The 26,774-nt window shown below is 47.7% G+C and overlaps 2 protein-coding genes across 6 annotated transcripts in view; one reads left to right on the top strand and one right to left on the bottom strand.

Annotated features, from left to right (window-relative positions):
* The window catches only part of WDR25 (WD repeat domain 25), a 131,594-nt gene extending 121,679 nt beyond the window's left edge, over positions 1-9,915 (bottom strand). The window contains exons 1-3 of one of the 5 annotated variants that reach the window (XM_032482646.1): positions 8,385-9,175; positions 7,413-7,447; positions 5,960-6,784 (exon numbers count right to left, since the gene is read on the bottom strand). In XM_032482646.1, coding sequence (XP_032338537.1) covers positions 5,960-6,784; positions 7,413-7,447; positions 8,385-8,433 — 909 coding nt within the window. In that variant the 5' untranslated portion in view covers positions 8,434-9,175. Of the gene's footprint in view, positions 1-5,959; positions 6,789-7,412; positions 8,337-8,384; positions 9,176-9,738 lie in introns of those variants that run through there. The other 4 variants (XM_006184146.3, XM_032482647.1, XM_014558811.2 and 1 more) reach the window with 4 other exon arrangements.
* Positions 9,916-10,026: 111 nt separating this feature from the next.
* The window catches only part of WARS1 (tryptophanyl-tRNA synthetase 1), a 30,481-nt gene continuing 13,733 nt past the window's right edge, over positions 10,027-26,774 (top strand). Inside the window, 4 exon segments of the mRNA XM_006184147.3 lie at positions 10,027-10,992; positions 15,866-16,044; positions 20,945-21,158; positions 22,088-22,196. Coding sequence (XP_006184209.1) covers positions 15,931-16,044; positions 20,945-21,158; positions 22,088-22,196 — 437 coding nt within the window. The 5' untranslated portion in view covers positions 10,027-10,992; positions 15,866-15,930.

Here is a 26,774-nt window from a genome sequence, read left to right as displayed (position 1 = left end):
CATCTCCCCTGCCCCACACTCACTCTCCTGAGTCTCTGTAGGTGTGAAATCGCTGCTACCAGCGCTGCCGGAGGCTCAGACACAGGAACGCTCTGTGACGCTGGCTCCGTTCTCTTCCGTCACACTTGAGGGTGATCAGTTTGGAGACACAGACCCAGCCCTCCAATAAGAACCTTCCAAGAGCATAGTGTGTGAAAGGGGAACAGGCAAATGGCTTGGTACAGACAATTCCCAAAACTTTATAAGTTTTAAAAGTATCTATCTCGGGAACAATGACATTTAAACATTATAGACAGACTGCGAAAAGATTCACAAAACAAGAGGTATCAAGTTGGAGGATTCTGGGTGACTTGTGTTCCCTCCAGTTTTTTAAAATAAATAGTTACAGGTGCAGAGGATGTGGGAACATGTTTCTTCAGCCCCTCCTGCTGCTAGGCACTCATTACTTTTCTATAGCAATAACCCTAACAGGTAGCCATTACCTACATTTAACCAATGAGAAAAATGGAAGATCAGAGAGGCTAAGTGATTTTCCCAAAGTCACACAGCGAAGCAGCAGGTATAAAAAGGGAGCCCAGGGGTCTCAGATAACAATGGCACTGACAGAGATTTGCCCATCCAATCAGGTTCTACTCACCACACACAAAGGCTTTAGTTAAAGCCTGGGGATAAATCAAGCCCATCTTAACTGCATTAAGACAGCCAAACAGACAACATTTACATATAGCCATGTTCACTGCAGCACTGACCATTTTAAAATCAACAGCAGGAAACGATAAGAAACAACTGAAAATGGCAAAGCAAAGTCTGGAATCTGAGACAGCCAGAAAATACGCGTGGGGAAAGTTTTTAATGAGGTAGAAAAAGGCCCCTTACAAACAGCACAGAAGGTGGGGGCAGGGAGCGCAGAACCAACACCGCACGCGCTGCGCAGCACTAGCCTGAGTCTGCAAACACAGAGGGATGCTTGCACGGGTCCGGACCAGGGGAGGTCCCCGTGTTAATGAGCTGCTGGCTTGCGGTTAAGATTGCCAGTGATTTCTGTTTTCTCCTTCATACTTCATATTTTCTGCATCTTCAGAGTCTGTCCCCGGCAGCAAAAAACATGCATATGCCTTTGGGACTTTTCTCGGTGCCCTGGCAGAGGGCTCCACACACGTGGCCGACAATCAGGGCTGTCGGGGTTTGGTCAAAGCAGGGTAAAATTAAGCTTTTTCCTTCAAAAAAGCCCTCAAAGTCTGAATTCCACCTTTACGTGCCATGGGTAATCAAACATTCTGAGCCAAATGAGAACACAGGGAAATGAAAAGAGTATATAGGAGGGTATTCGTGCTGGGATTATAACTACAGAGAACAGATGCATGCCGCTGACAGGGGCAGGAGGGATGGCCCGGAAAGAAAACAGAGCATCGGTGCAGAATTATGAGTCATTGTTTGTTTTACTTAATTTCTCTGGCTGTAAATTTTTCAAAACTAATATAAGCATATTTTACAGCTCACAGAACATTTAGAACATATTAAAATAAGTACCTTTCTGCCGTAATGTGCCCAATTGAAATTTATGCATTCCAAGGCTACATTTTAAGGAGATAAAGGCACTGGCACTCCATGTTCTTTAGATTAATCAGATGGATTGTGTTGTTTTTCTCCCCATCAGAAATCATATTTCAGGAAATGTTACCTTGAGTCGAGGATTCTTCCACATTCTAGAAGCTTGGGTGAGCTGCTTCTACTGTCTTACTGTGCCCCCTAGTGGCAAATAGGATTTATGCACTTTAAAGACAATCCTTTTCCAAAGGCTGGAAATAAAATCTAAAAAAAATTTTTAATCTTCATTGATCATTTAACACGTACAAAACTTTGTGCCAGGTGCTACAGGAAATATAAAAATGGGTTTGGCACAGTTCCCAGGCTCAAAAAGCTTAAAATCTACAAGGTGTAGCAAATACAGTTCCCCTGCTATGCAAGTAGAGCGAGATGCCACCGCATGGTAAGGAGCGCAGAAAATCTCTGGGGAGAGAAGAATGTGAGAGCACAGTAAGTGCCTACTATGTGCCAGGAACCAGGCCAGGTAATTCATAAACAGTATCATTCATTTTTCATGAAAACCCAGCAAGCCATGCGTAACTATCTCCACTTTACATACACAAGTTGAGGCTCAGAGAAGTTAAGTAACTTGCCTGAGATCACACAGCCAGTCAGCGGCAGAGGGAGGATTCAAATCAGAGTCCTGTGACCCCAGCCCCCAAGCTCTTCCCTCCTTCCTGATCTGGTGCAGGGCAAGAAGGCACTCTGGCAGACTTAAACCAAAAGACAAGCAGAAAGGCACCCTCAAAAGGGAGCACAGGAGGAGGGTGTAGCTCAGTGGCAGAGCGCATGCTTAGCATGCACGAGGCCGTGGGTTCTATCCCCAGTACCTCAACTAAGAAATAATAATAATGAAGAAATGAATAAATAAATCTAATTACTTTCCTCCCCTCAAAACAAAACAAAACAAAACAGAGAGCATGGGGAGGGGGGTGCCCTATCACACCCACCTCTTCCAGCTCATTCCCCACGGCAGCCACCATCTGCTCTCCACGCAGGACTGGGCTGCAGACGCCAGGACTCCCACCTGCGCCCACGGCCCTGTCCCCACTCCAGACTCAGCAGCCGCACAATGCCTCCCACATGCCCCTCCATCTCACACCAGATCTCGCGAGGACCCCAGGCCGCCCACCTTCTGACACCAGGGAGAGGAAAGATGGTGTCCTCCCAGGGCTGCCAGCTGCCCACCAGGCTACACACACACCCTAGTGCCTAGCACTCCCACGGCCCCAGCTGGGACTCCCTTCCCCAGGGCCCCCGCCCGGCCCCCAACAAGTCCCCATCCCTCTTCCCACCCTGCCCCTCCAGCCCTGCCACATGGCCTTCACTCTGAAAAGCTGCTCAAAATCAATTTGCCAAATAATTGTCACTGAAAACTGTCAAACATCTTAAAACAGAGAGGACCCTGCCCTGACTATTTGCATCTGTGGCTTATTAAAGCCCTGATTTTCAAGACACCACAGCAAGAAAATGGTCAGGAGATGCAGGCAGCAGCCATGCTCTGCCCCTAGGGCCCTCTGCAGTGCCACCCATACAGCCTCGCCATGAGAGCCAGACAGTGCACTGGACAGGGCTCCCTGGAGGCTGCCAGGCCAGGCAAGAGACCAGTGTCCATGTCATTGCCCACAGCACACACCGGCCTCCTTGCAATGGGACAGGTGCTCACAGAACTGCCCGGTCAGGGCAGCCTCACAACAAAGGGCCCTGGACCCAGGTCGCAGTGAACTGCCCCAAGCAGGGCTTTCCTGTAACAGTCCCTCTGCCAGAACAGCCTTCCCAAGCTGGGCCAACTGCTCCCTCTTCTGGTCACCGGCTGTCACAGTTGCTGGCTGCTCCCAAGTCCCCTCCTGGGGCCTTGCCGTACCCCCAGTGCACACACATTTACTCCACTAACATCCACTACACAACTGAACAAACACAACGCCCCAAATCAATGGCTTCACACAGATGCTCCCTGTTCCAAAACTACCATGGGATGCCTCTGCTTAGGAATTCTAAACTTCCTGGGCAAAACAAGAGAACCTCCCTGAGGGCCAGGTCCAGACCAGTCCCCACAGGGATCCAAGCCTGCCCTCACCATCCGGAGATATGACCCTGAGGATGGGTGGCAGCAGACATCCACCAGGGCACACCTGCTGCCACCAATCCCTCCACCCAGCTCTGCCCACAGCCACCCAGCTTGTCCATCAAGACCCCAGTAAGCCTGCCCTGCCCTCCAGCCTGTGCTGCCCACGCCTGCCCACTTGGCCCCTCCCTCCGGACTCCTGGAAAAGGGCTGCCAACGCCCTTCAGGTGGCCCACCTGTAACCACGCTGCCTTCCCCCAAACTCTGCCACACCCTGTGCCCAGCATCAGACTGGGTACTTCAGACTCATAGTGCCTGGGCCTTTGTCCCACCTGAGAAGCCCCAGCCACGGGTCTCATAAGCTTGTTTTATCTAGGAGAAAAGAGATTCAGAGAGGTTAAGTCCCTTGCCCAAGATCACAAAGCTGTTGGGGATGGAGCTGGTCCTCGAGCCCAGATCATTCTAACTCCAGCTCACATCCAGGCCAGCCACGTACTGCCCACTGGAAACCCTCCAGCCAGGCTCCTCAGCAAAGGGACAGGCCCTCACAAGGCCCCCCCCGGGGGTGCAGACCCTCAGGAGGGAGGACTAAGAAGCCCCAGGGCTGTGAGATGGATCTGAGGATATCGTAACACACAGCAGGAATCCCAGGAGCCCCCAGCCTGGTGGGCAAAGTACCAAAGCCCTGCATGTAAACCCTAGAGCCCCAGACTGCAGACAGAGCATGACACTGTCCCCACATAACTCCACCAGCCTCGCAGACAGGAACACAGACAAGTCGTCTCAGGACTCAAATATGCCACCTCAAGTGACACTCATTGATGGAGCGCATTTAAAAGACTCTACTGTACTTGGACTTCCCTTCTTAGCTTCAGAGAATGCCACCTGTGAAAAAAGCTCAAAACAAAAGTTGCAAACACAACATCCTGGGCACCCACTGGTTCTAGAACTCTGAGGAAAATAAAGGCGGAAGCCGAAGTTTATTGAGCACCTATGGGATTCCTAGCTCTGTGCCAGGAGCCTTGTAAGCGGGGTCCTCCCATGATCACGTGACACAGATACAACTGTGTCCTTTTTGGGTAAGACACCAGACTGGGAGTGGCACCAGCCCGGGCAGCTGACCAGTGAGTCCGCAGCAAAGCTGGATTCGAAGCCACATCCCTCCAACTCCAAAGCCATTTTCATTCCAGAAAGCTTTTGTTCAGCTCATGTGCATCTGGCACCTACTCTGTATTGTGCTCTGCTAGGGGCCAGAGAGTGAGGAGGGAGACAGGGGACAGCCCAGGGGGCTGGAGACAGGAGACAAGTAGGACATGCCTGTTACATTACGTCCTCGTGTATATGGGTATCGCTTACGACAAGTCTGCCTCACTTCAGGAGCTTTTAAAACAAATAATAACAAAAAAAAGAGTTTCTGGGGTGGGGGGTGGGTACAGCTCAGTGGTAGAGCACATGCCTAGCATGCATGAGGTCCTGGGTTCAAATCCAAGTACTGCCATTAAAGAAAAAAAAAGAGTATCTGCACAAACTGGAAGTGCCCAGCAGGGCACCCAAAGCCCACCCTGGTCCGACCCTGCCCACCTCCCCAGCCTCAGGCCCCTCACAGCCTCCCAGACTTAGAGCCAAAATGTCCTTGGGCCCTGCCTCACCCCACCTCTTCACCAAGTGAAACCTCCCTCCTGGAAGCCTTCACCAAGGCTTCTCAGGCTGGGCTGCTGTCCCTCCCGCTGGGTTCCTGGACCACTCGGGTATCTCTCTGGGGTCCTGTTCTCACAGTCCCGACCCAGGCTCATGAGTGCCTCTCCACTTGTCCATGGCCCCTACCACACTGTGCCGGCCTGGAAGCCAGGGTCGGGTCTCTCTACCTTTATACCCCCTGCATCCAGCTCGGCACCCGACAGAGTTACCGCCACATGACACTCAACCTCAGTGGAGCTCACAAGGATGTCTCCAAGTTCCTGGAGCTGCTTTCCTCCCCCCTGCTCCTTCTTACCCAGTGACCTCATCCTCCCAGGGCTTCAGTGTGTCTGCGGGTCCTTCAAAAACACCCACACATGAAGGATAAGGACAAGCATCCTCTGGTGGCCTGGGCAAGGCAGCCTCGCGGGGATGGGGCAGAATGGACCAATGATCCAGGGTGGACCACTGAGGACCCTCTCCTGAAAGCACCAAAGAAAAACGAGAGAAATTCCCCAGAAGACATGCTCAGCCTGTAACCAGGCTCTGCCTCTCTGTTTTGAAGAACAAAACATCCCAGCAGTTCATTCCTAAGAGCATCTGAAAAGAGCCATTTCACACAAGTCTTACCTTGAAGGTTTTATCCATAGAAGTTGAGAGAAGCATGTGGCTCTGAGAAAGGACTGGACACCACTGAACGCTGTTGACAGGGCCCTGGTGGCCTCTCAGGTGGAAGAGCACGTTCCTGGGAATCTTGGTTTCCTTATATGGACTGTCCAAATACGGCTGAATAAACTCGGACACTCGGGACGCCACACAGAGCGGGGCTGGGGCCGGGGCCCGCCCTGCAGAGGGACCCTGTGCCTCTGTGTCTTTACTCTTGCCTGTTTCTGTGCTGAGTGCTTGCAGCTGTCTTAGTCTTTTCGGGGTGTAGGGAATGACACAGTCCTCACACCTCTTCCTCTGAAGAGAGCTGCCATTTTTACCTGGGGTTTCAGATTTGGTCCTGGCACAGAAAGATGGCTCAGGGGGCTCGTAAGTTCCCCAGGTGAGTTTCACCTGCTTGAAGCGGGCAGCTGCCAGGGGCACATGGCCAGCTGGAGCATGGGTGGTCCACAGGGAAGGACGAGGAGGCTCGCTGGTGGAGAAGGTGACTTCAGGCTCTGTCCGGGGCCACTGTAGCCTCTGGCTGGGGCAAGATCCCGGATCACTTCTCCAGAGTCGGACCAGCGGGAGATGACACCTGGCTGGGTCTTCTCGAGAACCGGGCTTTGCGGGCAGGGATCCCGGGGCTACGTTCTGCCCAGGAGGTCTGACCACATCAGAGGTGTCTTTCCTCTGGCCAGCAGGATTGAAACTTCCCGCAGGTTCGGGCTCAGCCTCAGAGTCCGAGTCATCATAAGCCACCAACGAAGCCATTGAAGATACAGTTTCTTGCTGTCTTTCAAGAGCAAACTACCTAAGGCCAGACAAAGTCAAGTGTCAGAAGATGTGCATGGAAGAATGTTTACCACCATCTGCAGTTAAAAGAAAACATGCCACAGACCAAATTCAGACCAAACAGCCCATAAGAATAAACACATTAAAAATGAGGGCTTGAAAAAAAAAGAATCCATCAACGAATATGAGTGTCCTTTTCTCCACATTCTTTTCAGCACTGAATATAAATAAAAATCTTTCTAATTTGTATTAAAAAATGAGGGCTTGTCTATGCACCAGGTATAATTAGTTAGAAGGTGTAATTTTTTAAAATGAAGACGATGAAATATCTGGGAATACATTTAACAAAAAAATGAAAAACAAGCAAGACCTACATAAAGACAACTAAAACTGTACTGAAAGACATAAAAGAGGACCTGACTCAATGGAGACACAGTGGCTGGAAGAAAGACTCATGGTTTGAAAGAGGTCTTCCAGGTCAACTTGAGCAGTGTCTATTACCAATTTAAACACACATAGTTTTTACTGCAACAACTCCACTTTAGAGCTCTGTCCTACACAAATACTAGCATATATTTGCAAAGATAGTTGTACAAAGAGAGCCTGCAGCACCGTTTATCGGCAACAAATGAGGAGAACTTACACTCGTCAACGTGGATGAGGTTAGGTCTGAAAATACTGAAATGGAAAGATGTCCGGGATCCACCAAGTGTTAAAAGCACACCACCCTCACCTTCATCCTCCCCTTGTGCTCCAGTCTTTCTTTCTATCCTCTCTGCCTAGAATGCTCTTCCTCAGATATCCCAACTCGACGATAAGCCAGTCAGAGACAGACCCACTACACAAAGCCAAGGTGCCTGAGGCATCAGTCCACTAATTCTGAGGGTGTGATCCAAATCCACCAGTTTCACCCCAAACACAAACACAAAGACAGTGAATTTCCCCTTTCTAAAAAACTCTCCCTGGAATTCTGAACCACCATAGATGATAAATTATAGCCAACTAGTATCTGCACAGAAGTATCTCCTTCTGGAATAAATGCTGTGCGGTTAACACAAAGCAGGTACAGTCAACAGGAAAACAAGGATGCAGGACACGTCCAGGACAGCAGAGGGCGTGTTGGAGCAGCACTGAAAGCGCAGGCAACAGGCAACTTCGGAGATAGCCTGTGTGCCCTACCTTAATATACCACCCTGAGTTCCTCTTCCCACCTGTGAGCTCAGGTGAGCACCTCTGGGTCCTTAGTTACTCCATTCCAAACACCCTATCGCCCACGTCCTCCCCTGGAATCAACCATCCCACTCCTTCCATACCATTTGCCTGAAGGGCTCCGCTCCCAAACAAGTTATATCATTACCCAAAAAAAAGTCTGCGGTCTGCCTCCTCCGAAAATCCCACCCCCATCTGCAGCCCATCCAGGCAGGTGAGACCTTCCACACACAGAGCCATTGTCTAAATAAAACTTCCATAATGAGCCAGCCCACCTCAAATGGAACTAATATAATATAATGAATTAATTATAAACTAATGGAACTGAGCACTGCAAAGGAATTGGCTTTTCTTTTCTCTAAATACTTACTCTGGTGCTGGGGCCCATCCTGGTCAGACATCTCACCTGTCTTAACTCCTATGCAGAGCACTCCCACCACGGCATCCCATTCCATCCTGCCAAAGGGAACCCAACAGGTTCCCCCTACCAAGACATGACACCTGTCCTCTGCCACTAGGATGGATTCCTACCCACCAAGTTAGCTGCTCACAGACAGTTGTCGCCTCAGAGGAGATACCAATGGCCAGAATTAAAGATAAGGTCTATGGCAGAAGATCAGGGAGTAGTGCGGTTGCCTAACAAGGCAAGGCAGCAGAGACTGAAAGAATGCCGGAGGGTGGATGATAGGGCTCCCTGTCTGCTTCATGTACATTTCATTCAGTCATTCAACAAACACTGGTGGAGCGTGGGCTACTCACCGAGCCCCACACTAAGCACCAAGAACACCGCAGCAAACAAGGCAGCTGACGATGCCCTGTGCTCACCCTGCTCACACGCTGGTGGGGACAGACAGACCACAACCAAGTGAAACAGAAGATGTCTGGTGGTGAGAAATCCTAAGGAGAAAACTAAAACAGAAAAGAAAAGTAGATGCAATGGTGGGCTTGGAGTTGCAGTTTCATACCACAGGCCAAGGGAGGCCTAGCAGAGGTGGTGAGAAGCACTGAAGGTTGAATCAACAAAACTATTCAAATGCGGTGAGAGAGGAGGCAAACACGACTTAAGGAAAACAGGCAAAAACGGAGAAGACGGGGAACTACCGGGAACAACATAAATTTTAGGAGAAAAAATGTTTGCTGCCTTTTACGTTTCTAAGGCAAAATGGAAGAAGAAAAAGAAAAAATTGTCATGGAAAGAGGGCAGGGATTAAACTAAGAAGAGGAACAACTACAAAGAAAAGTCAGGTCGTTGGAGAAATGAGACTATGAAAGGGGAGAGTGGCACTGGCAGTCACCAGCATGTCGGTTCCACTAGAGCAGGACTTTTTGTGTTTTGTTCACTGATCTCTAGCATCTAGAAATATTTGTGAAATGCAACCTGGTGGGAAGGGGCACACAGAAAGCAAAAGGAATAGGATATTCTCATTCAACAAACATTTTCTGATTACCTACTCTGTGCCAAGCCTTATGTTAGGTCTTATGGACAGAGATTAAACACAAAACACGGGTCCTGCGCCGGAAGCCACAGACTGATGAAGGCAACAAACAAGATACGACCAGAGATAGGTTTTGGAGAATGAGTAAGAGTTAGCCGGACGGTCAAGAATGAGAGGCCAGGATCGTCCAAAGCACTGCGCGTTCGTAAGGAACCAGGGATGCAGGACAGGCGAGCGGCGGTGAAAGGCCTGCGCGGAGAGGTGTGGAGCGCTTCAGCCGCTGCCAGGTCCCACTCCCCTCCTGCCCCCCGGCCCGCCGCTCACCACACGCACCGGAAGCTCTCGGTCCTTCCAGAGGCAATCCGTTCCGCAATCCGTTCCGCAATCCGTTCCGCAAGCCGCAGCCCAGTCGCGTTCCGCCTGCTCCGAGGCCGCCAACCAATCAGCGGCGGCTCCCGTCCGTGCCCCCGCGAGATCAGCCAATGATGGCGCAGCCGGGCCGGAAGTTGTTCTGGCCGGACGGCGTTTCCACGGACGCCCAGGAAGCCACCCGTGGCTGAGCCGGCAGCGCTGACGGGCCCGGCTAGGCGGGTAAGTGAGGGCATGAAGGAGGGAGGGAGGCCGGGGCGGCGCCTGATGACCTGGTCCTCCCGGAGCCGCCTGCACGCCAGGTCCCGGAGTATCCTACTTATAGCCCGGCTAGCTCTCCGTCGGGTTCTGGCACCACGAGGGGCGCGGAGGCTGCCACGGCGCCCCTCGCCCCCTTCCTCCTGGCGCCGCCGACCCGGCCTGTCGCCCACTCCCGCCAGCACCGACCCTTCATCGTCTCCCACCTCTTCCCTTTTCCCAAAGGGAGAGACCCGCGCTTTTAACGAGTGCCGGCCATGTGACAGGGGCTTTGTCTGTAGTATCGCACTTAGCCCCCTCCGCGGTAAAGTTGGGAGGTTTCTTCATGCCCGTTTCACAACTGAGGAAACGGAGGATGAAGCGGAGAGGTAATGTGACTTGCGCAAGGTCGTGAACCAAGAGAACGCCCAAGCTCGGATTGATATCCAGGCTCGACTCAGAACTCATGATCCTTCCACTGCACCGCTCCATCTCCGTGAACAAAAGTAGCTGGGGAATTTTCCCTCCCCCCATGACTACACACAAACAGTTATTCATACTGATGCTAAAGAGTAGGGAGCAGGAAGAGGGCGGGGAGGTTGTAAGGAGGCCAACGTGTGCTATGGGGTGGCTGATGCAATGACCAGCTAATGGCTTGATTCTCGAGAGGGTTTCACTGGTCTCCACCCGCACCCTCCGCAACCCACCCCTGATTGGACAGTCTCATCAAAGAGATTGGTCAAGAGGCTCTAGCGTTTCTGAGAAACTGGGTGATTTGTAAGAAACTCATACATGCAAGTAGTGAAAGATGAGATAAACAGGGGGGGGAAAAAGAGAAGAGCCTTTCCTAAAAAGGCAACTGAAAGAAAGAGAAGACTATTAAAGAAGAGCTCTGGCTGCACAGGGCAGTCTCAGCTACTCAACTGCCCAGCGTGACCAGTGGCCACCCCTGCAGTGTCTCCTACAACTTGGGTATGTATTGCCATCTTTGCGAGACTTAGAGCTTAGTACTTTTAACCAGCCTTTCACCAAAGTGCTGGAAACCTTGGCTGAGAAGATGAGGGTTAATCTTTCTTAGGATCAGGGTGTTGTGCATTTTATTTCATCTCATTGACTCAAAGTTAAGGCGATTCACAGCTTCTGTAGGGAATAGAGCTACTGGAAGAGCGGTTGCCTATTTGGATTTGTAGCTAGGCCTTGAACACTTTCCGGTTGGCTGTCATGTTTTTCACTACTGAGGCCTTCTTAAATAGTCGACATCCATCCACAGTATCTCATTATGATAAGTTTCTTATGCCTGGCTTCATATAAATAAATGTCTTTGCCTTTTTTTTTTTTTTTTTTTTTTTTACTTTTTTGAGTGGAGGTAATTGGGTTTATTTATTTTTTTCTTTAATGAGGGTACTGGGGATTGAACCCAGGACCTTGTGGATGCTAGGCATGTACTCTACAACTGAGCTATACCCTCCCCACTCTTTGCCTTTTAAGATAATGTTCATTTTATTATTTAGAGGGGAAAGTATCCTTTCCTCTCAACGTTTAAAAAAGAAAAAGTGAACTTAATCTGTTCCACGGTTTGAAGTGTTAAAGAACTCCTTGCCCGAAAGAAATCATTTTCTTTTCCCCCCGAAAACTGGACAGTCCAAGGCCATTGTCTTCCATACCCTGGGACCAGGATGTAGAGGGGTGGTGTCCCACCTCCTGGTGGGGTTCCAGGCATCCGGAATTCCTGGGTCACCAGCTCTTCTCTGCTGCCCCAGAACTGACTGTTGTGATGCCACCTTTCCCCCAAGTTGCAGCATCAGTGTATTCTGATCTTATCTGTGAGATGATTTCAGGTTGGCCCAAGTAATTTTTGTGTTGTTCTGTTAAATCATTCTATAATTCTTCCCATTCCTCATCTCAAAACTGTTCCCAGTTTCTTCGGGTGCCTGTTATGCTCCTCAAGAGCAATGGAACCTATCCAAATGAGCACAAGATTTGAGTTGTTTCAAAAGAGAACCTAAGAGTTAGTTTTTAAGAGACCTTCAGCTTTCTCTTTAAAGGCGTGCCGGTCTGCTGTGGAGTGTGCGGTTTTCCTCTTTACACTCCCACTGCTTTTCTTAGAGGAGATAATAGGTTACTTCACAGATCATAGCTTCATTTCTTTCCTTTAGATTGTAGTATTAGTTAAATAGATAAAGCAATTTTCCTTGACAAAGATTCAAAGCCCTATTTGCAGTTTATGCAGTAAACACTTAAGACGGTGGTCCTTAGCCTTTTGGCATCTCAGATCCCTTTGAGAAAGTTACAAAACCTGGATACTGTGCTTAGAACCACAAATACACCAACATGCACACAGACTGTCAATGTAATTTTAGAGGTTCTGAACTCTGAAGTTAAATTCTAAAAAGTTAGTTAACAAAGAAATAAAGGAGGATGTTGACTAGATGGGAGAAAGAAGGAGAAGATGTGCACTTAAATGGGGTAAATGGGTGGATGCCTGGAATGAGAGAAATGAGAGTTCCATTCTTTGTGTCTGATCACTCCTGAAGTATTTACTCACTCAAGAGGTTGCATCATGCACACACACACAGGATTTACAGCATAGGTGATTCCCACACAGGGAGTGTGTGCCTCGGGACCGTGAGAGCTGGGAGACCTCACCTGCTATTTCCTTGGTGAGATTCCATTCCTGTGTGTCCCTTCTTACCTAAATGGGATTCTGATCTTTAAAGATACCTGTTTTTCCTACAGCATGGACCCTAAATGCAGGCTCAGTCCTTATAGCTGATCCTCTAAGGGTATTTGCTCCATTGCAGGGGGAGACTGGCAGTCCACGGCTCACCAGTCATTCTACCTGGCACTTCTAGGAATTCTTAAGGATGATTTTAAGCTATACTTGATTTTGGTCCTACTCACAGACTTCAGGAACTTACTGCTACCACCTGTTGCCTTCCATGCAGAACACATTTTTGGAAGGACAAGGGTGAACAAAAGGGAGTTCCAAAAAGTGACCAGAATTATGGGCAGATGTTAGCAATGGGTAAGGAAACTGGACTGGGCATGTGAGATCAACCTGGCTCTTCCCAAATCTCAGAGGGCTCAGTGCAGTGTCAGGATGTTTTAAGAGGCCGTGTAAAGTCCAAATGGGGGAAATCTACCTTAAACTGGACTGAGCACTTGCAAAGATATAATAAGAGGATATAAACCAGAGGGGGAAATTGAACTGTGATTTATGAGATTCGTTCATCCAGTAAATGTTGATAAGCTACTCTGTACCAGGTACTAGAAGCACATAAAAGAGTAAAACGTGCTGCTTGCTTTCACTGTGTGCTGAAGAAGGCATAAATAACTAAATGCAGTGTGAGTGCTGTAATAAAGTCACTAACAAATGCTTGGGATCACTGAGGACAGAGCAGCCAACTTGGCCCCATACACTCAGGAGTCAGGAGAGGCTGCAAAGAGGAGCTGAGGTTTGAGTTAGGAAGACAGTGGGCAGTGTGCAGGCCGAAGAGGGGGTAGGACATTCCAGGTACGGGGAGCAGCTGGAATTTGAGAGAGCTCATGATTGAGGGGACTTTGGCATCAGATCCTGGCTTGACTACTCTGGTTTTGGAACCTCAGAGGGTTGTTCTGACTTCCCTGAGCCATCAGGCTCTCATCTGCAAATGCAGAGCATACACTGTACCACCCAGCTTTGAAAGTGGGGAGAACTCGGGATCATGTGTAGAGCATCAGGACACGATGTTGGATCCTTTGTGGCTAGAAGTAATTTTCATCACTTTGATTATTATTTGATATGGGCAGGCCTGAGTTTTTCTTCCCCTCTTACCCACCCAGTGTAGGTCAGAAGTTTCTTCCGCATTCCTTCTCCCTTTTATGGGCCTCTCTAAACTGTGAACTTTGTTTCCTAACTCATATTTCTCACTACACTTCCCGTTTCTGGGAATTGAGGTGCTGCTCAGCACAGAAGGGAAAAAAAACTGGCTGCTGTCCCTTCATGGTTCCATTGACTTATATATAAAGATTAGTTTGGGGGAGGAGGGTATACCTCACCAGTAAAACATGTGCTTAGCATGCAAGAGGCCCTGGGTTCAATCCCCAGGACCTCCTCTAAAACTAAATAGATAAATAAATAAACCTTATTATGTCCTGCCCCACCCTCCTAAATAAATAAATAAATAAATAAATAAATAAATAAATAAATAAATAAATAAATAAATAAATAAAAGATATCCTTTACAAAACGGGGGTGGGTATAGCTCACTGGTAGAGCGCACGCTTAGCATGTACGAGGTCGTGGGTTCAGTCCCAGCACCTCCATCAACAACAAAAGATCAGTTTAGTTAAAATTTACATATTTTTAAACAAATATTTAACAAATGGAGAAATAAAAATAGAACACCCCCTTAAAAGTCTATGTTTTGTTAATAGAGTTGCTAGAAAAAAATTTTAAAATGATTAAAGAAACAAAATGGTCATTCATTAAACCTCTGCCATGGAGCTGATTCTCCACCTGCATTATCACAGTTAATCCAAGACCAGTCCTACAAGTTGTGTTATTATTGTTACTCCCATTTTACAGTTGAGGGACTGAGGCTCGGTACCGTGTAGGATAATGTTTGAGAGTATAGCTTTAGGGTCAAACTGCTTGAGTTTGTATCCCATCTCTGCCACTTGCTGTATTATCTTGGACAAGTCTTTTAACCTCTCTATGCCTCAGTTTACTCATCTATAAAATGGAGATAACATATCTGTCTCATAGGATTTCTATAAGGCTGAGATGAGTTTATATGTATAAGGTGTTTAGAAAAATACCAGATACATAAGTGCTGGAAGTTAGCTGTTGTCGCCTAGCCTCGTTGTCATGATCATCATCCTCGTTCAAGGAGTAGCAGCGAGTCATACATGGAGCTGGAGTTCGGCCACGGTCTGGATGGAGACCTAACAGATAATACTTGTATTGGTTTATATCTTGCTCTACAGTTTACAAAATGCTACCATGCTTTTTTCTTATTTCTTCTCACAATAGCCCTTGAGGTGGGTGAAGTTCCTAATGGTGTTGCTTTACAGCTGAGGACGCTGACCCTCAAGAAAGGGCAGTGACCTACCCAAGAGGGACTGAGCATGGCTAGCCTCTGCCCCAAAGCAGTGTCAGGTGGCCTGCCCCTTACCCCACCTCTTTTCAAGGACAATAGTAAATAATGACTAATAAAGGTGCAGGTACACCGTCTTCAAAGGTTTACAGTTAAATAAGGCAGCATGTGGAGTGGACAGGCTATTTGTAGGTCTTATCCCGTTTGGAACCCACAAGGGCTAAGGCCCTGCCCACCATCCCAGATAATCCCCTTCCTCCACCCCAGATGAGGCCCTGCCTTCATCCCAGACCTCCCTTCCTCTGAGAACAGAACAGCTGGCCAGCAGAGGAAGCTATTTGTCCAGCGATATGTGGGTTATGGCTGCAAAGGCCTGGGAATTCATCCCCAAAGCAATTAAGGTAAAGAATAAATCACAATTTGCCAAATGTTTTTAGCTGTAGTGAACCCAGCTTTACTAAAGTGCTTTGGTATTTGCTCCCTGCACAAACACGAGTCCTTCCTGTGCCCTGGGCACTTGCTCTCGGTTAGGAGGGGCCAAATCATAGCAATTCCTTTCAACTTCATCACTAGCATTTGTTGTTGTTTTCCCCTTTTACTGGCTCTATATTTCTGCTTATTTTTGTATTATGTTGTTTTATCCATGCCCTTTATTATAACTCACCTCCAACCTCTTTGGAAAGGAGAACAAGATACAGGAAGGGGAAAACAGCTGTGATGGTTTATTAAACTCTCGCTCACTCTCCACCCCCGCCCCACCCCCACAGGCTTGGCTGGACCACTGAGCAAACCTCCCAGCTCCCTAGCCCACTGCGAGCGTAGGTCCTCGAAGATGGCAGACGTGCCCGACGGCGAGCAGGGATGTGGCTCTCCGCTGGAACTGTTCAACAGCATAGCTGCTCAGGGGCAGCTTGTGAGGTCCCTCAAAGCCGGAAGCGCATCCAAGGTGTGTCATTTTGCTGGGTCTTCCACACGTGCGGCTGATCCAAGTCTGTGGGGTGGTGTTACCAGATTTCTGTTCCCTCCACACCTGAGGTATTTTGGCTCTCGTTTTAAATCTGTTTTCTCCTCTGAACAGTATTGATGCATGCGGTCTAAAAGCAGTGGTCCACCCGCTCGGCCCACTTCCTGCTCCAAGAAACAGCTGTTTTCATTTCTTTTAGCTGATTCTTCTGATATGTCACCCCCACATCTCTCAAACGCACAGTAATCATATTGCTCCTTGATTTTCAAGTGTGGGGCTGTTACTGTAGAAAAGGAACACTTTCATAAGCACTTCCCATCCCCCAGTCTCCTGCTGCGAGCTCGGTCAGTGTTAACACTGACGTTATTCTGACCAGGTAAACACTACTGACAGCTGACCCACCAAGGACAGTGTGAGAGCTTCTCCTGTCCCACCCAACTTTTGTTTTCTTTGGAGTTGATATTTATCTTGATTTCTTTTTGTGGGGCTCTTCTATGGGCTGATGATGGTGGATCTCCAAGCTCTTCCCTGTTGTGTGAATCCCCTCTCGAGACGTGTACATGAAGCAGCCTGTTGAGTTCGTCCTCTTGAAGCTCGCTCTCTCAGGGCCCTCTGCCAGCTTCCCTCCAGATGGGAACTCACCTCTCCCCAGCCACACCCTCACCTCTCTCTGCAGGGTCCCTGCTTCTTCATCCTAGGTCTTACTCCTTGGTTTATTTTGGCAGAGCAAATCCTCCAATGGTTTCTGAAAAAAATAGTGCTAAGGAAGGAATTTTTTGAGATCTTGCCTGGTCTGAAAGTACCTTTATTTTACCTCAGATTTGGTTGAGAACTAGGCTGGGTATAGAATTCTGAGGTGGATGTGATTTTCCCTCAGAATCCTGAAACCATTGGTCCATCCTCACTGGCTCTCGGGTTTGCTGTGGAGAAGCCAGGTGCCATTCCTTTGTCTTTTCTGTCAAAGGTCACAGGACCTTCTCTTTGTTCCAGTGCTCTGAAATTTCCTGGGACAGGTGCTCCTTTCAGACTGGAAATTCATGACCATGAATTCTCAGAAATTCCATTATTTTATTATTTCTTCAATATCTACTGTTTTTTGTTTCTTTGCTGATTTTTTTTTTTAACTCGGAGATGGGTCGTCTGAATTTCTTATTTGGGGACTTATTTTTATTTCTTTTTCTTTTTGTTCTTCTTTCAGGTATATTTCCTCAACTTCTAACCCTCCTACTGTTTCTCACCCATCCTGTCCCTTTTAACCAAGAGCTCACCTGATCTCTGAATGTTCCTTTCCCAAAGGTCTCTGTTCTCAGTTCATAGGGACAGTGTCCTTTTGTCACTGAGATCTTGATGATACTTTTTCCGATGTTCCCTGCCCCCTTTATAAGCTCAGTTTCCTTTGAGTTAACTTTTATTCCTTCTGCCTTTCTGAGATCGGGTCCTCAGGTTTTTGGTGGTACACGGCTGTCCACTCACGGCTTTAAGGGGGCACTAAAGGCTGGCTGGAGGGTCTCACGCGTGAGAGGGGCTTCTGTGCAGCTTTCCCTTCCCTGGAGAGCCACCCGACTGCTCCTTTCTTTGGGAAATCTTCACTGCCGGGGTCTTTAGGTCTCTTCCCTGAGGTTAGTAGAGTTCTCAGAGAGGACTCTTCTGAATTGTCATCCAGGGGGTACGGGTCTGGCTGCTTCGTTGTGCAGCTGAGTGGAGCAAAGGCGCTGGGCTGTGCAATCCTTCACTGATCCCTGGAGCCCCTGCTCCCAGGGCCCCGCCCTGCTGTGCAGAGCACCTCCAGTCTGGACCCTTCAGCTCTCCTCAGGACACCAAACCTCTGGGTGGGGCGGGGGGCTGGGGTGGACCGCTGAGTAACTGCTTCTTAGACTTTCAACCAGCGCTCCTGCCTTTATTACCCACTTTCGCCCTCGTTTCTTTGAGTATCGAGCACCGCCTCTGCCCACACCTCTCTGGGGCTCCACGGCAACATCAGCCCAGTCGCCGCCCAGCTGTTCCACAGAGTCTTAGCACCTATTCTTCTCCGGAGTTCAGTCGGGTGCCAGTCATGCATCTGCTTTCCAGCTTCTGCACTCTTGTTGCTGTCATCCTCTTCCTGTTTCCTTAGTCCTCCTGGGATGATGCCATCTTTAAAGATCCCTTTGCTGGTGCTGCAGTGGGTTTCAGACATGTGATCCATTCAGTCTGCATCTGTGGCTAGCACCTAGGCTCTTCCTCTCGCTCTGAGATGCCGCCACTACTGAGTCACTCAGCTTCTCCATCTCCATCATTTCCAGTCCCTGTCGTCTTTTCAGAAATCTCTTCCTAGGTTCTCATCAGATGATGTCAGCCATTTCACACTCACCTCAACAGTTTACTTTGACTCTTTGGACTCTAAATAATCCAATGCATCTTAAAATAGATAAATAATGATACCCAAAAAAAGGAGTTAATTATTCACAGAAAGAGGTTCATACACCAGGTAGGTTCAATGAATGAGGCTAAGTTGTTTTTTAAAAAATCTAAAAACCTAAAATAAATAAAGGACCCAAATATTGATCATTTACTCTATAAACCCATTTTAGGAAACTGACAGTGATATTTTTGTCATTTAACATTAATTTGAGCAACGTTAAGAAATGTTTTTAGTTAGTAAATCCTAGTGGCTCCAGTTATGGTCATCATTTCCATGAAAGAGCAATACTTAACACAGTGTAGAATCATTCTTTTGAGCGTGGTCTTTGACACTCAGCAAGGGAGATCAGAGGTTGCATGATGAGACCAGAGTTAAATAAAGTGAATTTGTATCTGACCTTGAAATATATTATACTAGAAGCACCTGATGTTTTAGAAATTCACTTTAAGGAACATAGCTGAGACCCTTGGAGCTCGCTGGGCCAGTGAGGGTGCCACCTGTCTAGTCACAGGCTTTGGCATTCTTTTTCTGCTCCGTGTACCGGAGAATAACACCTCGTTTTCAGAAACAGTAGCTCACGAAAGCTCCTCCCAGAGGATAGATCAGAATCTGGGGCCTCTGGCAGGAATTAAGAGATGACACTGGGTCAGAGGGGTTAAGACAGAGAACAGAGCCTTTCTTTTTCTCCTTTTAGTTTAAGTAAACTTTTAAAATTGAAATACATCACTCATTCAGAGAAATATGGAGATCATAAACAGACAGGTCACTCTATTTTCACAAAGTGACCAAACCTGTGTAACCAGCATCCAAATGGAGGAACAGCACAGCAGTCATCCCCAGGCCCCCTCGTCACGGCCTCTACCCTCCCGAGAGAGGCCTCTGCCCGTGGATGGTTCTGCCTGGGCTGGAACTTCATAAAATCAAGTAGTGTATGTACAGCCCTCTAGGTCTGCCTCTTTTCAGACCATCAGCTTTTAAATTCCATTTCAATGTCCTGGTCCATGAGAACAAGAAAACAGACAAGGCGAGCCTGCTTGTCTGTTTCGGTCCTGTTCCAGGTTACAGACGGTCCTTGAGGCGGGACACTGGTTAAATGTTTGACTTTCGAAGACTCATTTAGTTGGAAGCTGAGTTAGGCCAGGTAGAGTCTTGATACGTCAGCATAGCCAGCGATTAGAGGGTACTGACCACAGTGCACTTCAAAGCAGGCAGTTCTCCCAGAGATAACTTGACAGATGGTGCTTGCTAAGCGTCCCTTCTGTGGCCAGCACTGAGCCCAGGCGCTGCAGAAGTGAGGCAGGCAGGACATACCTGCCCGTCGGAGGTGGGTGGCCATCCGACCTCTAGTGTGAGTTGTATCCACGCGGTTGTTGCTTCCACACTCCAACTCGTCTCAATGACAGATTCCAGGTAGTGTCAGAGTTTTAAACACAAATCTGTGTCTGCAGAATCACCCTCCAGTAACAGTCCTCTGTGGCCCAGGTGCTGCACCTGACGGGGCAGCTCTCTCTGAATGGAGCTTGGAGGTGCAGTGTTTCTCCACTGGGAAGCCCCTTTATAGCACATTATGTATAAACTCAAAATGGAAATGTTTGTATTTCCCTTGGCAAGCAGATTGGACCGTGTGTATTCTTTGTTTGCGATCTAATCCGGCAAGGCCAATTATGGGAGTCGCGCTTTGGGGCATAGCACGACTAATCTGCTTAATTAGGTTTGCTCTTTTAAATAACAGGCTTCCAGGGGTGGCTCGTGGAGGCTTCCGGAAGGGGAGGTCTTTAACAGGCTGCCAGAGTTCCCAAGGGTTCATTTTCTATTTATTTTTCTTACGCTTGTTATAAAACACTAACTTCTGCAAACACTTTGGACAGCTTGACAAGACTCTAGAATGCATCAGTAAGATTGTTTCCCAGTGAATCCCTCCCAAAAGTCTGTATTCTCTTCCTTGCCTTTATCTGTTTTCACGGTGTCTGTTTGAGCCGTTACTGTCCTTGGTGGCATCGTTGTCTGAGTGTCCATAAACACTCATCTCCATCTGGGTGGAATGTGAAAACAAGTTCCAGGGTGGAGCTCAGTATCCTCAATTAGTGGGGCTTGTCACATGTGTCCTCTGGCATCAGTGGCTTTTAAGAAATATTCAGCACATTAACTCTGTCATAAACAACAGCATTGATTATGTCACTACATTCATCCCATCATGTTTGTGGTAGTAGTCCATCGTACTGGAACAACAGATAAAAATAAAGTGCATTTGGGCCCACGGCTTGCCGTGTGCCTGTGGGCAAGCTCCTTCCCCTGAGTCTCAGATTCTTCAGCCAGAGAAGGACAGTGACAGTGATGCCTTCTTCATAGGGTTGTAAGGCTAACGAAGTAATAACATGTGAAAGCATTTAGCACAACGCCTGCCTCACGGTAACAGTAACATTCAGCACACGTTGGCCCTTGTTAGTATTTCTAGCCTTCACCCTTATTTCCTTTGTGCAGGATGAAATTGATTCTGCAGTGAAGTTGTTGTTAGCCTTAAAAATGAGCTACAAAACTGCCACAGGGGAGGATTACAAGGCTGACTGCCCTCCAGGGAACCCAGCCCCTGGGGGCGATTGCGGCCTAGATGCCACTGAAGAAGGAGAGGATTTTGTGGACCCATGGACGGTACAGACAAGCAGTGCAAAAGGCATTGACTATGACAAGCTCATTGGTATGTTGTGGGGGAAGCCCAGCTTTCTGAAGTGATTCCACTGATGTTTTTTAATTTGGATTAGTCATAAATCCAGTCAAGCTTCAAGGCCAAGTTAAAAATCGATCCTAAAATCTTTCGGTGGTGATTTATATCCCGAAAGAATTATTTTTAATTAAAATAACAGTGTAAAATGTATTTCAAAATAATGATTTATAGTAGACAGCTTAGTAGAAGCTTTTTCCTTTTTTTGAGTAATTCATAACTGAGGTTGGGGGGGGCGGCAGTGAACTGGGTGCCTTTGCAGTCATTTGGATTGTCTTTGACTTAGTGGTTACGAGCCAGTCGTAGATTACTTGTGTCTCCAGTGATACTGAATCTAGAGCTAAAAAGCTCGAAGTCAGCTTGAGAAGGGTGCCTTCTCACAGGTGACAGGTACTCACTGCCAAGCACTTCACTGGGGGGCTTCCTGTTTAGGAAGGGCCTTGCTCTGAAACCGCTAATGGTGTCAAAGAAGAAACATAACTAAAATGTTCATATCTAAGTCAAAGCCATTTTCCATGATTTAAGTAGACTACCAATGAGGGAAAATTTGACTAAAGACAGACGTTAATTCAGTTAAAGACTATTTAAAATTATAGCTGTCGATGTATATAAATTACACCTCCATGAGCAATAAGCCGCCGTGTGTGTGTCTAAAGCTGCTAGCTCGACTGCATTCTGGGTGTTTCCCGTCCGAATCCAATCCCAGACAAAACAGCATTTTGTTCTGTAACTTGTTGTCCTTCCCGCTGGCTGAGTTGTTGGAAGGGGCCAGAGCCAAAGGCCTAAAGAGAGCTGGGTCAGTTATGGCTGCACGTGGATCACCAGTCTCTCCTCTTGTTTCAGTAACATCACCAAGCCTCCCACCACCTAAGATCATCATCTCTTTTTTCCAATTTTCTTTCCAGTTCGGTTTGGAAGCAGTAAAATTGACAAGGAGCTGATCGACCGAATAGAGAGAGCCATTGGCCAGAAGCCACACCGCTTCCTGCGCAGGGGGATCTTCTTCTCACACAGGTCAGGGGCTTCTCACTGCGGGACCTCCCCCCGGCCCTTCTTTGATGAAGAAAATGATCAGGCCACTGTCCCTTCCCACTGCCTGGTCCTTGGGGACAGTGGCCAGTTGGCAGAAGGCCGGAGTCCCCTCTGTCCTGTCAGCAACTAGCTGGGGGATCGTGCCCGTCCCTTCACCTCTGACCCTTAGGTTGTTCATTTGTAACTGCCCACGCCACAAGGTGGGGTTCAAGTACACAGCCGATGAGACTCATTCCAGATTAGGTGCCCAAAATTATAAAATGTCATAAAACAAAAGACATTAGTGTGTCCAAGTTCAGCGTTTCCCCCGAGATAAGCAGCAGGCTTCCTGAAGGTATGTGCCGCTTCCTCCTATTGTGCCAGCCTCCTCATTAATGATATCAAAAGAGAAACTTAACAGAGCCTCCCTGGGACAGAATATCCCTGCCTTAGCCCGCAGATTCCACACAGATAACGTCAGAAAATGGGCAGGTTCCAAAAGAGCTCCTGCCTCTCCCACCCCACACATCACCTGGGGTTGCAGCCAGCCCATTTTCTAGGCTGTGTTCATGGAATTGGTGGTCCGAAGGAGGGCTGTTCTGTTCTGCCCTCACATCATGGTTACGGGAGAGCACACGCAGGACAGACTCGGCGATCTAAATTCTGCACGCAGAGAACTCCAGGCCCCGCTTGGCACGCTTTCTGGGCAGAATATGATCAAAGCCTTTTCCTTAATTGAGGTTTAATTCACATGACATAAAATTCACCTTTTAAAAGTACATAATTCAGTGGGTTTTGGTTCACTAGGTTATACAACCATCACCTCTTTCCAGAACATTTTCATCACCCCAAAAGAAACCCTCCACCATTCCTCCCTCCACCATTCCTCCCTCCCCGTCATCACCACTGACAACCACTAGCCTGCTTTCTGTGTCTGTGGATTCCCTATTGTGCACATTTCGTGTGAACAGAATTATACATCATGTGGCCTTTTGTCTGGCTTCGTTCACTTAGCATCATGTTTTCAGGGTTCGGGCATGGTGTAGCCTGTGTGAGCCTTCATTCCTTTTTATACTAATGCTGTTCCATTGCATGGATCTGCCCCTGCTCAGCAGTTGATGGACATTTGGGTTATTTTCACATTTTGGTTTTCAGTATTGTGGCTCTGAACACTTGTGTACAAGTTTTTGTGTGGACATATGTTCTAAGTTCTCTTGGGTGTGTAGGTGGGGGTGAGATTGCTGAGTCATGAGGTAACCCTTTCTGAGGAACCACCAAATGGTTTTCCACAGAGACTGCGTCATTTCGCATCCCCTTCAGCAAAGTACAGACAGAGGTTCCAATTCTCCACATCTTCACCAGCACTTGTTACTTTCCGTTTTGTGTTTGTTTTCTACAACCGTCCCAGTAAGTGTGAAATGGTGTTTCACTGGGGTTTTGGTTTGTATTTCCATAGTGACCAATGAGGTTGCGCATCTCTTCATGTGCTTGCTGGCTTTTTTTATATTTTCTTTGCCAACTTCTTAATTGTGTTGTTTATCTTTTTGTTACTGAGTTATAATAGTTCTTAAATATTCAGGGTACTAGTTTCTTATCAAATACATGATTTGCAAACATTTCCTCCCATTATGTAGACTGTCTTTCACTTTATTGACAGTGTCCTTAGAAGCACAAAAGTTTTAAGTTTTGATGAACCCCAGTTTTGTTTGTTGGGTTTTGTTTCCTTGTGTTTTTAGTTGCTTGGTGTCATACCTAAGAAACCATTTCCTAATTCAGGGTAATGAAGATTTACACCTGTGTTTTCTTCAAAGTGTTTAACTCTTTTAGCTGTTATATTTTGGTCTCTGACCCATTTTGAATTAATTTTTGTATATGTGTGAGGGAGGGTCCAACTTTTACATGTGAATATCCAGTTGTCCCAGCACCATTTTTTGAAGACTTTTGTTTCCTTATCGAATTTTCTTGACACTCTTGTTGAAAATTAGTTGACCATATACTTAACGGTTTATTAAATGTACTGCATAGTCTTGATTACTGTAGCTTTGTCGTAACGTCTAGCACTATAAAGCGTGAGTCCTCCAGCTTTGTTCTTCTCAAGATTATTTTGGCTGTTCTAGGTACCTTGACTTCCAAATGAATCTTAGGATCAACTTGTTAATTTCTGCGAGAAAAAAAAAAAAAGGCAGGTGGGATCTTAATAGGATTGCACTGAATCCATAGATCAGTTTGGGGAGTGTTGCCTTCTTAAAATATTAAGTCTTCCAATGCATGCACATAGAATGTCTTTCCACTCATTAGGGCTTTAGTTTTTTTCCAGCAATATTCTATAATTTTCAGTGCACAAACCTTGTATTTCTCTTGTTAGATTTATTCCTAAGGTTTTGTTCTTTTCGTTGCTGGTGAAAGGAGCGTTTTCTTAATTTCACTTTCAGGTTGTTCGTTGCCATTTCTGAAGGGAAATGTGTCTCCTCTAGCTCAGGGCTCCTCTCCAGCTCTGCTCCACTTCTGACACCAAAGGGGTGGGTTTTCCACATACCAAGGGATTCTGCAACCGTAAACTGGGCGTCCTGCAGTTTATCCTAGTTCTCATGCCGTCCACCTGGAGAGGGCATCAGATCCCACAGATTAAGGGCTCAACCCCATGAGACTGCCCCCCCCCCCATTCAGGCACAAATCACAGGTCCAGGTTGTTACCGGACCATAAATCAGAGCTGATTTTTGTTTGCTGCACCAACTTTGCATTCCTAGAACAAATCCCAGTTGATTATAGTGTCTAATCCTTTTTATGTGTTGCTGGATTTGATTTGTGGTTGCTGAGGATTTTTGCTTCTGTATTCATAAGGGATATTGGTCTGTAGTTTTCCTTTGATGTCTTTGCTTTGGGTGTCAGAATAATACTGGCTTCACAGAATGAGTGGAAAAGTATCCTTCTTCTTCAGCTTTTTTGGAGAGTTTGTGTGAAGGATTGTTGTTCATTATTTTTTGAAAATGTGAGAGGATTCACCAGTGGCGCCATCAGGCCCTGGCCTTCCCTTGGTGGGGCTCTTTTATCACCAGTTCAGTTTCTTCGCTTGTTACAGATCTGTTCAGACTGTCCGCTTCTTCTCGAGTCGGCCTTGGCAGCTTGTTTCTCTCTAGGGCTCTGTCTGTTTCATCGAGGCCGTCTAGCTTGCTGGCGTACCGTTGTTCACGGTGTTCCCTGATAACCCTTGTTATTCCTGCCAGATAAGCAGTGCTATCCCATTCACTCCTGATTTTGGTAATTTGAGTCTTTTTTGTTTTGGTGTTTGTTTTTTTTTCCTGTCTCTTTAGCTCAAGGTTTGCCAGTTTTGTGGATCCTTAATCAAAATTTTTTATCTTAGCATCTTAGTTCTCACTGCCCTTATGACTTATTTTGTTTATTTCAGCATGATAGTTCTGTAGGCTCTTGCTTAGGGAGGCACAGGACTTGAAGTTTTGGCCACTCTCAGATTGGAGCGCTCCTCTCTGATCTGTCAAGGAGGGGATTTGACGAGCTCTGCCTGGTGCTGTTGGGCCGCGGCACTGGGCAGCTGCCTGGGCGCCCTCAGCAGCTGAGAGGTCCCTGCTGGGACTGTCCCCACAAAGCTGAGCTCAGAGTAGGAGCCCAGTCAGCTCCCCCTTCCTCAGGACAGCACATAGCGAGTTCTCGGGGACTTCCTACCACGGCATCAAGAGCCACTCGTGTGACAGCTCGTGTTTCCTCTTCTGTGAGCTGACAGGGGTTTCATTTGGCTAGTTGTGAGAACCAGAGAAGGACTCTCTTTCTTCCAAAATCAAGTGTTTTATTCTTACTTCAGAAGCACTGTGTGAGCATTCCGTGGGCGGGGCGGGGAGTCAAAACTAAGCAGCAAACCCGGAAGACCCTGAGGCCTGTCAGCCCAGGGACGGGCGCTGTGAGCCCTCGGTCTGGGGTGCAAGAAGCCACTTGCAGAATGCTGTCTTCTAGATTCTCCTACCCAGAGCTCTGGAAAAAATAGTTATTCCTTTTATTTGGGCTCACTTTGCCCAGAAACAAAGAACATTCACACCTTAGAAAGGGTGATTTCACACCCTGCCAAAGTCACTGGCAGGGGCGGGGAAGGCTTCTTAAAAATGCAGATTCCCAGACATCACCCCCGACCCACTGAAGCCGAATCTGTGAGGGTAGAGCCCGGGCAGATGGACGTGGAAACGGCTGGCCAGGTGATTCCAGCGCACAGCCAGGATGGAGGCCCCTTCGTGTGCACTGTCTGTGGACCCTAGTCCTCCAGCAGGGTGGATGATTCCAGAATAACTCCCAGATGAAGACACCGGGTCTGGATCTGTCTGAGGGAGCCCCAATCAGATCTCCAGCTGGGGACATTCCTTACTCCCTGTCCTATGTCAGGACTGTAGGGAGCCCTGCGACCTCCCCAGGCTGGGTCGGCGGAGTCCTGGGACTGGGTGGTTCTAAACCAGGGTTGTGTAGTGTTGGCCTGGCGTCACTCCCAGGGAACCGTGTGAAGCAGATGATACGTCAGCGGTGATATTTGGGAGAAGCCCCAAAGAGGTCCAGTGGCTGCCCAGCCGTATCCAACTTTT

This window comes from Camelus ferus, chromosome 6, assembly GCF_009834535.1.
Source record: "Camelus ferus isolate YT-003-E chromosome 6, BCGSAC_Cfer_1.0, whole genome shotgun sequence".
Taxonomy (NCBI): Eukaryota; Metazoa; Chordata; class Mammalia; order Artiodactyla; family Camelidae; genus Camelus; species Camelus ferus.
Note: the sequence above shows the minus strand (reverse complement) of the source record. Positions and strands in the feature narration are given on the sequence as shown.